At 41.6% G+C, this 12731-nt stretch overlaps 1 protein-coding gene across 2 annotated transcripts in view; it reads right to left on the bottom strand.

The window, feature by feature from the left end:
• Cd84 (CD84 molecule) overlaps window positions 1-8270 on the bottom strand; it is a 38556-nt gene extending 30286 nt beyond the window's left edge. Inside the window, exons 1-2 of one of the 2 annotated variants that reach the window (XM_050143104.1) lie at window positions 8150-8270; window positions 5780-5910 (exon numbers count right to left, since the gene is read on the bottom strand). In XM_050143104.1, coding sequence (XP_049999061.1) covers window positions 5780-5825 — 46 coding nt within the window. In that variant the 5' untranslated portion in view covers window positions 5826-5910; window positions 8150-8270. The remainder of the gene's footprint in view (window positions 1-5779; window positions 5911-8149) is intronic. The other variant, XM_050143103.1, reaches the window with a different exon arrangement.
• Between the last annotated feature and the right edge of the window lie 4461 nt (window positions 8271-12731).

The following is a 12731-nucleotide window of genomic DNA, read 5'->3' as shown; positions in this document are numbered from 1 at the left end:
AGAAAGACTTTCCAGATTTCAATGAAAGTGCCTGCACAACATACCCAAACTTAGGGGACACCATGGGAGTGGCTCTAAGACAGAAGTTCATAGCACTAAGTGCCTACATTAAAAACCAAACACCTGGAGAGATCTCACAGTAGCAACTTAACAGCACACCTGAAAGTGTTAGAACAAAAAGTAATCACAGGCCAAAAGGAGTAGACACAGAAATAATCAAACTCATGGCAGAAATCAATAAAATAGAAACAAAGAAAATACCAAAAAAATTCAATGAAACAAAGACTTAGTTCTTTGACAGAAATCAACAAGATAGGCAAGCATTTATTCAAGCTAAAAGGCAGAGCTAGAATATCCAAATTAACAAAATTAGAAATAAAAAGGGGGGCGCATAATAACAGACACCTAGGAAATTCAGAGATTCAAAACTAAATTCTTAAAAAACTTGTACTTCACTAAATTGGAAAATTTAAAAGAAATGGGTAATTTTCTCAATAGGTACCACTTACCAAAGTTAAATCAAGATCAGATAAGCAATTCAAACAGATCTATAAACCCCCAGCGAAATAGAAGCAGTCATTAAAAGTCTTCCAACCAAAGAAATCCCCAGGCTAGGAATATACCATATTTTCAAAGAGGAGTTAACACCTCTTAAATAACACTTCTTAAATTATTTCACAAAATAGAAATGGAAAAAACATTGACTAACTCATTTTATGAGGCCACAGTTACCCTGGTACCCAAACCACACAAAGACCCCAAAAAGAAAAAAAATTACAGACCATTTCCTCTTATGAGCATAGACACAAAAATACTTAATAAACTACTTGCAAATTGAACCCAAGAACACATCATGATCAAGTCGCTTCATCCCAGAAGTGTAAGAATAACTCAGTATACAAAACCAATAAATATATAATCCACCACATAAACAAACTGAAATAAAAAAAAGACACTATCATCTCATTAGATGCAGAATAGGCCTTTGGCAAAATACAACACCCCTTCATGATAAGGATCCTGAAGAGAGCAGAGATATAAGGGACATATCTAAATACAATAAAAGCAGTTTACAGTAAGCCTGTAGGCAACATAAAATTAAATGGAGAGATACAGCAATTCTACTAAAATCAGGAACAAGACAAGTTTATCCACTTTCTCCATATCTATTCAATATTAGTGCTTGAAGTCTTAGCCAGAGCAATAAGACAATGGAAGGAGATCAAGGGTATACAAATAAGAAATAAATAAATAAATAAAAGTATCTTTATTTGCAGATGATATTATAGTATATATAACCGACCCTAGAAATTCTATTGGGGAACTCCTACAGCTGATAAACATTTTCAACAAAGTAGCTGGATACAGAATTAACTCACAAAAATCAGTAGCCCTCCTAAAAAAAAACACCTCTCACTATAGCCTCAAATAATAGAAAATATCTTCTTGAGTTAACTCTACCAAACAAGTGAAAAACTTACATGATAAAAACTGTAAGATATTGAAGAAAAAATAGATGAAGATATCAGAAGATAGAAAGATCTCCCATGGTCATGGATCAGTAGGATTAACATAGTGAAATGACCATCCTAAAAAAACAATCTACAGATTCAATGCAATCCCAATCAAAATTTCAGTGCAAATCTTCACAGATCTTGAAAGGACAATTCTTAACTTCATATGGGAAGAAAACCCAGGATAATTAAAACATTCCTGAAAAATAAAAGAACTTTGGGAGGTCTCACCATTCCTGATCTCAAGTAATACTACAAAGCAATAGTAATAAAAACATCATTGTGGTGGCAAAAAAACCCACTTTGATTAATGGAATTGAATTGAAGATCCATACATAAATTCACAGGCCCATGGACTATGATTTTTGATAAAGAAGCAAAGAAGCCAAAATTGTACAATGAAAAAAGAAAGCATCTTCAACAAATGGTGTTGGTCTCACTGGATGTCTGCATGTAGAAGAATGCAAATAGGTCCATACTTATCTGCCCAAAACTCAAGTCCAAGTGGCTCAAAGACCTCAGTATAAAAATCAGATACAATGAACTGATTGAAGAGAAAGTGAGGGATAGTCTTGTACTCACTGGCACAGGAGAAGACTTCTTGAACGGAACATAGATAATGTAGGCAATAAGACCAACAATGAAGAAACGGGACTTCGTGAGATCGAAAAGTTTTTGTAAGGCAAAGGACATCGCCATTTAGACAAAGCAGCAGTCTACAGAATGGGAAAGGATTTTTAGCAACTCACCGTCTGATAGAGAACTAATATCTAAAATATATAAAGAAACTAGGTATCAAAAAACCAAATAATCCCGTTTAAAAAATGGGGTACAGACCTAAACAGAGAATTCTCTTTAGAGGAAATTCAAATGGCTGAGACACACTTAAAAGAACTGTTCAAAATCCTTAGCCATCAGGGAAATGCAAATCAAAACTATGTTGAGATTCCATCTTACACCTGTCAGAATGGCTAAGATCAAAACACAAGTGACTGCTCATGTTGGAGAAGATATGGAATAAGGGGAACACTCATCTATTGCTGGTGGGAGTGTAAACTTGTACAGTCATTATGGAAATTGATATGGCAGTTCCTTAGAAAATTGGGAATCTATCTACTTCAAGATCCATTTATACCTCTCTTGGTCATATACCCAAAACATGCTTCATATTACTACATGGGACACTTGCGCAACCATGTTTATTACTGTTCTGTTCACGATAGCCAAAAACTAAAAGCCAACTATATGTCCCTTAATAGAAGAATGAGTGAAGAAATTGGGGTACATTTTCACAATGGACTGTTCCTCAGCTTTTAAAAAATTGATATCATGAAATTTGTAGGCAAATGGATGGAACTAGAAAAAAAAATCTTTTTGAGTGAGGTAACCCAGGAATATATGATAAATATGATAACACATTCACTGATATGTGAATTCACACACACACACACACACACACACACACACACACACACACACATATATATGATTACCAACTTACAATCTATAGACCCAGAGAGGTTAGGTAAAGAGGAAGGTAAAAGAGGGATTACATGAATCTCTCTGGAAGGGGAAAACAGAATAGATTTTATGTGTGGGCTGGGGGAGGGTTGGGACAGAAACAGGAGAGGAGGATCAGGTGGAAGCGGGGAGGGAAGATAGGGTTTAGGGGAGTGGATGCGGGAGAGACAGCTGGAATTGAGGGGCATTTGAGGGAGTATATGGAAACCTACCGCAGTGGAAACTTTCTAAAATATATCAAGGTGATCCTAAAGAAGTCTCCAAATTAGTGGGCAACAGAGTCCCAATTGGCTATCTCTTGTCACTGAATGAGGCTTCCAGTACCAGGACTGGGCTTCATTTAGTTGAGTTATTGGGCAAGGGGGGGTGGTCTCATAGAAATCCCCAAATTACCCAGGCTGTTGCTATGAAAGGGATTGTTCTCCACAAAGTGATAGTGATGACCCATTTTATAGGGTAACACCAACACAACTCATTGAACATGGAGAAGTCCAGCTGCTGTCTACATGGAGTCTTTATCCCTGTATTCTAGTGTCTCTGGTATAGGAAGGTACTTTGTAGGCTACCAAAAGAGAAAGAGAACACTAACACAGCCACAAAACCTTTGACCTACAACCTGTCTTGCATGAACAATACGCTAGGGCAATGGTGCCCCGGAACTTATGGGAATAACCAACCAATCAATGTCTGATTTCACTAAAGCATACTCCATGAGATAGAACCCATACTGGACATTGCTTGTATGACCCAGAGACTAGATAGCCCAGAGACCTAGGGTAAAACCAAACACTACTTGGTTTTACTACAGTAATAAAATGACCCCTAATGGTATTCTGCTACACTCATAGATCGGTACCTTGTTCAGTCATCATCAGAGAAGCTTCCTCCTGTGCAGATGGGAACAGATGCAGAGACCCACAGCCAGACATTATGTGGAGAGAGAATCCTTGGGACACACAGCTCTAACGGGGATGTTTCCATCAAATCCCTCCCCTCAGAGCTCAGGGATCTCCACAGAAGAGGAGTCAGAAAGAGTGTAAGAGCCAGAGGTGACAGAGGACACCAGGAGAGTGACGCTTTCTGAAACAACTCAGTAAGACTCATTTGAACTCACAGAGACTGAAGCGGGGCTGAGCCAGGTCCTCTGTGCATATGCTACAGCTGAAAGCTTAGGTTTTTTTTTTTTTTTTGAGACAAGGTTTCAGTTCTGGCTGCCCTGGAACTCACTTTGTAGTCCAGGCTGGCCTCTGCCTCCTGAGTGCTGGGATTAAAGGCATACACCACCACCACCACCGGCTTCAGTTTAGTCTTTTTGTAGGTTCCTGGGTGTGTGTGAAAGAATTGGTGTAGCATGAATAATAAAAACCCACAAACAGATTTTGGGGGTTCAAGTTGAAGATCAAAAAAGCAAAACAGCCAAACCACTAGAAAAGTTTTACCTCTGTCAAGGCTGGTTGACTTCAGGGGCCCTGAGCCTCTGTCTCCTTCTGTCTCATATTCTCCTTTAGTGCTGGGATTGAAGGCGTATGACTCCCTACTACTGGGATTAAAGGTATGAGGACCACCACCTGGATCTGTTTCTGCGTTGATCTTGTGTTGCCCAGGGTGGCCTTGAACTCACACAGATCCATCTGCCTCTGTCTCCCAAATCCTGGGATTAAAGGTATATGACACCACTGCCTGGCCTCCAGTGGCTTAGTTTTACCCTCTGATCTTCAGGCAAGCTTTATTTATTAAAACATAAATAAAATATCACTGTAAGTGGGTCTGGGTCTGCAACTGGCCTTTTTTCCTTCTGTTGGATTGTCGTCCAACCTCCGTGTGACTGACGGCTTTTGTTTCATCGTATTCTATTTAATTTTGTCATGCTTGTTTGTTATCTCTAGGAGCCTGTTCTTTTCTAATGAGAGACAGAAAGGAGAGGACCTGGGGGGAGAAGATGTGGGCGGGAACTGGGAGGAGTTTAGAGAAGGAAAGCTAAGCAGGACATATTATATGAACAAAACATTTCTTTTTCAATAAATGGGGGGAAAAAGAAAATATACAGAAGCATTGGTTCTTGTTCCACTTGCTAGTGTTTTCTGTTATATGACTCCAGTGCCTAGCATTCATTAATTAGCTATCCAACAAAACATTTTTGTTTGTTTTTTCAACACAGGGTTTCTCTGTAGTTTTGGAGCCTGTCCTGGAACTAGCTCTTGTACCAGGCTGGCCTTGAACTCACAGAGATCCGCCTGCCTCTGTCTCCTGAGTGCTGGGATTAAAGCACCACCACCGCCCGGCCAAGAAAACATTTTTTTAAGTGCCTACTGTGTCCCAGACAAATTGTGGAGACAAGACCAGCTAAGCTGAGAGGATTAAACAAAGAGATGGAAATACAAAAGAAAAATCAAACCGACATGGTGCTGGAAATGAAAAACTTAAGTCAAATACATAGTTTGGTGGAAAGCCTCACAGACAAAATGATCATGGGGGAGGAGGAGAGTGTAACAGGAATCGAAAGCATTAGTTAGGAGCTGGAATATCAAGTGCAAGATGATTGGTTTATTGGTTTAAAGAAATAAAGCACACAGTTTGGATCCTAAGCTCTTCTTGTAGTTCAATGTTTTGAGTATAATCTAAACAGAAGCACAGGGTGATCTGTTGAAAATAGATCAAAGGGACATGTCAATGACTCCCCAAGCATAATTTCTAAAATCTTATGGGACAGTAGGAGTTGAATTCGAACAAGGCTCAGAACTTACAGGTCTGCAGGCAAAGGAACCAGATCCACATGTGCTGCTGGGCCATCTCCGGTCAGGCTGGAGTCTTCTGGGGGAAGCATGAACACCAGACGCTATCAGCCTGTTTTACTTCACTTTTGGGCTTCCGGTAGCTTGAGAGGAAGTGTAAGTAGGACTGAGAATTTAATCTTTACCAGTGTTTTCCACTATATGACTACAGTGCCTATAAATTGTTAGTTAACTAATTATTCAACAAACGTTTATTAAGTGCCTACCATGAGCCAGACATATTATGGGTGCTGATCATACCAACACCAAAGATGCAATTAACCGCCTTCCTTTTGTGGGGTTTCTATCCTTTTTGGAGGGATTGATAATTACACAGGAAATTCCAGTAAGCGGTGATATGGATTGCAGCAAGAAGAAAAATACAAGGATCTCTGAGAGTGGAGGCGTCTATTCCAGGCTAGGGTGAGTTGGAGGCAGTTTCTGAAAGGAATTGATAATTTAGCAGAATAAATTAGCATTATTAGCCAAGGAGTTAATTGTGTTCTGAATCATGAGACTATCCCTCCCACTGGCCCACTGTCACCTAGGTAAGTTAATTCCCCCACTCATGAATCAGCATCAGTTGTCCTTACAGCTGAACTGCATGCAGGCCTTGGTGGGACAAGACCAGCTAGGCTGAGCCAACGCCAAGACCCAGTCTGACTGCACAATGCGGGTGTGTCAAACGCATTCCGAAAGACACACTCACACACGTTTCCAGATGGCAAGACAGAGTGAGAGCCAAAGCTGGCTCTGAAGTCAGAGGCAAACAAGATCCAGGGTAGGAGTCAGAGACGGAGAAGTGTCAACCAGATTCAAAGCCAGAGCTGGTCCAGACAGGTGCTCACCTATAGAGAGCCCAAGAAGAAGTGCCCAGTCCCAGAGGAACGCCAAGCAGGAGGCAGGGTTCCAGGATCCAGGAAAGGAACGTGAGAGATGCCAGATAATATCCAGCAATAAATGAGCCTATCCCTGGTAGTGACTGCTATTGAAGATGGGTTCCTACTCTCAGAGTAGAGTTAGAGGGATGGAGTTTAGTATCCTCAGCACAGAGGGGAATAAATTATAACTCTACTACATTCCAATCCCTCCGAAACACTGCACTCATTCTCTGAAACAAGAAAAGTGACCTAAGAGAAACTGACAGCTGAGCAAGTTCAGTGCACAACTCACAAATAACATGAAAAAAAAAAATCAAGATAACTTGTCTTGTCCTGGAGAAGAGAGGGTTCAGTGGTTAGCACTCTCTGCTCTTCCAGAGGACCTGGGTTTGATCTCCAGCACCTACAAGTGTCTGGAACTCCTATTTCAGGGGATCAAACACTGTCTTTTGGTCTCTGAAGGCACTGAACACACGTGGTACACAGACATGCAAAACAATCATACCTATAAAATAAAAATAAGGGAAAAACCCATTTCTTCCTTAAACTACACACCCCAGAGTAATGACTCCTGATCAAAGTGACTTAGAAACAATTTTTAACAGAATGATTATGAATATGTTCTCATTTTCTTGACAGAAAACCAGACAGGAGGACCAGTGGAATGTAACAAAAGACACAGAGATAAATCCACACAGCTATGGTCACTTCATCTTTGTTGATGGTGTCAAAACCACCCAGATGTTGTTCTTCTCAAAGATTTTCACTCACACAAAAATAAGTGTGTGCTGGCTGGTTTCATGTCAGCTCGACACAGGCTGGAGTTATCTGAAAGGAGGGAACCTGGACTGAGGAAAGGCCTCCATAAGACCCAGCTGTAAGACATTTTCTTAACTAGTGATCGAAGGGGAGGGTCCAGCTCTTTGTGGGTGGGGCCACCCCAGGGCTGGTGGTCCTGGGTTCTATAAGAAAGTAGGCTGAGCAAGCCACGGGGAGTAAGCTAGTGCAGCATGCCACGGTCTCTGAATCAGCTCCTGTCTCCAGGTTCCTGCCCTGTTTGAATTACTGCGATGTAGAAGCATAAGCCAAGCAAACCCTTTCCTCCCCAATTTACTTTTGGTCACAGGTGCTTCATCACAGCAATAAAAACCCTAATTAGGACACAGTAACAATAGTATTTATCATTTTAAAGGTCTCTAAGATCTCCCTGGGCCATAACTCCTAGAGGTAACCCACCATTGGTTCCGGATTTTTCATTTAACAACTTTATAGCTTTTGGGAGCCCCTATCCCAGTCCGTGTATGATACCTTTAAAATAATTGATACAAAACAGCTATTGTTTTTACTGATTTTTTAAAAAGACGTTTCTTTAATTTTGTCAGATACTCAGAAGTTAGCATTAAAAAAAAAAACGACAAAACAACCCCAACAACAAGAAAAAACCAAACTCATGTAATAATACCTCTTAAATGGTGAACGGGTTCTCCAAAACTCCACTGTAGTTCATTTGACTCATCAGTTGATACGAGTTAGCAGCTAAGGTAATGTGTTAGCAAGTAGAGAATGAAAATTTATTCCCTCCTCAGTCGTCTGGTTTCCTTATCCTGGCACACCTCTATGGGACTTCCATGCATCTCCTCGCCTCCGTGGACTTAGTGGGGCCAGCTCCAGCAGTTTAGGTCGGGGCAGAGGAAGAGCAGTTGGGTTAGCCTGCCACCACTGTGCCTGGCTGGGTCTGATAGGCTCTTGGTCAGAACTGCAACTGCAGCCACTCCCATGACCTCTCCATCAGCTCCATCCGACTTCTGGGACCGTTACAGGCCAGGCAAACAGTTTCCATCCCCAGCACATATTTTTTTGGTATGAGAGAGAGGTACACAATTTAATTTACTCTGGAATTATTGTCCTTCCTCAGGACAAGCTTAGTCCTTTCTTTAGTGTTGTTTTAACACCTATGCCTTCTATCAGTACAACTTTTCTTCATCTTTTTTTTTTCTGTAGGGACACATGTAGATCTTGTACATGTGTCTTTCCTCCCTCCCTCCCTCTCTCCCTCCCTCCCTCCCTCCCTCCCTCCCTCCCTTTTTATTTATTGTAGATTAGAACTTTATAAACCCAATATACATGCCAGTCCAAGTCATTTAGCTCCACCAAATCCTCCCCTAGCTCATAAAATCCATGTTCCAAATGGGGCTCTGGGAACCCCTTTCCTCAATGCTCTGGGGAACAACATTCTCTACTGGGCACCATGCACCACCTCTGGCATGGTTAGTTTCTTTCTTAACACTTATCTCAGTTAACTGTCTCCACTCTCTCTGACTCTCCCATAGGTTCCCAGGATTCCAGAATGGGCTCTTTATTACAGATGTGATATGCGTTCTCTTTCCTTTTAGTGGGTGTGGAGTTACTTATATAGCGTGGATGACTGACTTAACAGCAGCTGATTCCAGCCCCGTCCTAAGCGATGATGTTAAAGCTGCAGCCCTGGAGCTCCCTACATGACTTGCATGTAGTTGCACAGGTGAGAGTCTGCCCCACCCCCAGGAGTTGTTTATTGTTGCTTTAAGCCGGGGGGTGGGGGGGACAGGTAAGTAGCCTACAGACTGGGAGAAAAATCTGCCGTCTACAGTCCAGGTGAAGGGTGAATATCTAGAATGTTTAAAAAGCACTTCAGAAACCAAACAATGAAATCAATACTATGCCTTTCAATAAATGTGCAAATGAACTGAACAGATAGTTCTCAAAAGAAGTATAAATGGCCAACAAATGTTTCGAGGAGTGTTTAATATCCTTAGCCATTAGGCAAATACAAACTATAACTACTTGGAGGCTCTGTCTCACTCCAGTCAGAAGGCTATCATCGAGAACACCAACGGTAAAAAGTACTGTGAGCAGGGAAGGTAAGAGCGATGGATGTTTGAGGGCCGGTGGGACTGTAGGTGGTGCAATCACTGTGGAAATTTGGGGGAGCCTTTCTCAAACAGGACTAGCAGATGAGCCAGCATTCCACTCCTGTGCACACGCCCAAAGAACTCAGTGCTCTACTGTAGAGATACTCACACATCCGTGTTTCCTGATGCTCTCTTTACAGTCGCCAGGAAATGGAAGCATCCTAGAAGTCCATCAGCTGATGAATGGCCAATGAAAATGTAGTGTATGTATGCAATGTATTCAGAGGTGAGGAACAATGTGAGGGAACGTATGGAACCGGAGAATGGAATTACATGAGGTAACAGGCACTGAAATACAAACATAATGTGCTCTTTCTTATTTTATTTTTAAATTGTTTTTATTATTTGCATAACATTTCCATTGTATTAGGTATAATAAACAAAATTTAAAAATTTCAATACAATTTTTTTGGGTAGATTCCTGCTGGGAATTCCTTTGCCCGCCAAAGAGCAGGCACTGACCAGTCAAAAAGACACAATTATTACTCATTGGGTGCACAGGTTCATTTCCAGAACTGCAGGAAATAATTCCATATGAGAAACAGCTGAAGGAATTGGGGCTGACTTCAGCTCTTACCTGAAGCTCCTCGATTCATGACAGCCATGTCACAACAGATAGTAGAGCTCAACCCAAGAAGGGATGGGCCTCTGACATGAACGCTCTGGTGGGACTTTCTCATTTTGTGGTTGAATTTTGGATATTTCAAAATAAAAATGAAAAAAAAATTCTACTCCTGTTTTTTTGTGAGATCCTCCCAAGAATCCGATGGCCTTTGGGACTGTTTATCTAAGAGATACTGCTTGTCTGCTGCAAAACAGCTTGGCACGTGGTAACATGATAAGTCCAAGTGTGTGTGGGGGGCGGGGGCTGTGTCAATTTTGATGTTAGCTTGCGAGCTGAACTGAAGGAACAACTCCCCGAGCTACAGAGTGAGAACCTGCCTTAAAGACGAACAATAAAAGCGTTGAAAGATTTGTATAATTGTCCCTTACCTCTCCTCCATCCTTTTGAGACGTGACCTTGTTATTACAGCCCAGGCTGGCCCAGAACTTGTAACCGTTCTGCCTTCGCCTCCCCAGTACTGGGTTCACAGGTGTGTCATCACCTCTGACCCCCTAACTTACTTTCTGATTTCATTCTTATCCAATAGGGATCCCCGGTCTTCATCTCTGTGTCGGGAACTCTGTTGGTCAGTTCTCCGTTGTAGTGGTTTGAATAAGAATGGACCCCATAGGCTCTATAATTGAATGCTTAGATGCCAGGGTGTCTATCACTTTAATAGGGTGGCCCTGTTGGAGAAGTGTGTCACTTGGGGTGGGCACTGAGGTTTTAAAAGCCCCATGCCGGTGTTCCCCCTCCCTCTCCACCATGGATCAGGATGTAGCTCTCACATATTTCTCCACCACCATGCCAGTGTCTTAGTTAGGGTTTGTATTGCTGTGAAGAGACACCATGACCGCAGCAATTCTTATTAAGGAAAACATTTAATTTGGGGTGGCTTACAGCTTCAGAGAGCTAGTCCATTATTGCCCTGCCAAGAAGCAAGTCAGCATGCAGGCAGACACGGTGCTGGAGAAGGAGCTGAGAGTTCTACATCTTGATCTGCAGGCAGCAGCAGGAGACTGTAAGCCACACTGTGAAGTGTTAGGTGCTAGATGAAGCATTAGTCTGATTAATCTTGATAAAACCAGGAGTCGGATATTGGGGGAAAATCCTGGAAGATCAAAGAGCTGGGAGCAGATGCCAGTTGCTTCCTTCCTTTTCCTTCCACAGTCGAGGAAGCTGAGATCCTGTCTACCTGCCACCTTATCACTTCCTGTCTCCACCTCCTGAGTGCTGGATGTGTGCTACCACTACCCAGCTTCTATGGTTAACTAGAGACTAGCTCCACCCTCTGATCTCCAGGCAAGCTTTATTTGTCAGAACACATACAAAATATCATATAACAGTAGGTATAGCCTGAGCATAGGAGGCCCCAAAACCTGCCCCCACAGTGACACACTTCCTCCAACAAGGCCACATCTACTCCAATAAGGCCACACCTGCTAATAGTGCCACACCCTACGGACCCAACTTTCATACACATGAATCTTTGAGGGCCATTTCTGTTCTAACCACCACACTGCCATGCTTGCCACCATGTTTCCTGCCATGATAATAGTGGACTAAACCTCTGAAACTATAAACAAGAAGACTGCAATTAAATGCTTTCTTTTATACAAGTTGTGTTGGTCATGGTGTCTGTTCACAGTGATAGGACAGTGATTAAGACATCCATTTAGAGAAATAAAATGCTGGTATATGCTTGTGATGAAAGGGGATACTAAATTAAAAGTTATTATTTAATGTTTTGAAATGATGATATATTGGGTAAAAAAAACAAGGTTTTGTTATAATGGCAAACTGATAAAATGGTTAAATAGTTAATCAAAATTTTTTAAAAAATAATTTCTAGGAACTAGAGAGATGGTTCAGCAGTTAAGAATATGTGCTGCTCTTGCAGAGGACCCGATTTCAGTGCAACAGCCAAGCCAGACAGCTCACAACCACCTGTAACAACTCCAGATCCAGGGAAGCTGATGCCTGCTTCAGGCCTCAGCAGATGACATCTTTATCTATTACACATAGAACTGTACACATGCACAAAATTACAAATAAAATAAATCTTTAATTTTTTTTCTAAAAAGAAACCTAAGATATCTCTTTGTCTTTGTCATGTGTATGTGTGCACATGTATGTGTGTATGAAAGTATAGGTATGTGTGTGTCCATGTGCAACAGGCATGTGAAGGTCAGGGGGCAACTTTGAGTATTGGTCCTCAGGAGCCTTCTTCTTTTGAGATAGAGCCTCTAATTGACCTGGAACTTTACTGTGTCACCCAGGCTAACTGGCCCATGAACTTCAGTGACCTCACCATCGCTGAGATTAAAGGTGGGGGCTACCTCTCCCAGCTTTCCATGTGTTTTCTGGGGATCCAAATTCAGGTCCTCATGTTTGCAAGGCATGTGATTTACTGAGCTCTCTGCCAAGCTCAACATCTACTTTTACTGAGGTAAAATAAGACAAAAATTCTAATTATTACTCTTAATATA

Source organism: Alexandromys fortis, unplaced genomic scaffold, assembly GCF_014885135.2.
Source record: "Alexandromys fortis isolate MF-2015 unplaced genomic scaffold, M_Fortis_MF-2015_v1.1 scaffold_51, whole genome shotgun sequence".
In the NCBI taxonomy this organism is placed as follows: domain Eukaryota; kingdom Metazoa; phylum Chordata; class Mammalia; order Rodentia; family Cricetidae; genus Alexandromys; species Alexandromys fortis.
This window is presented reverse-complemented; position numbering and strand designations above follow the sequence as displayed.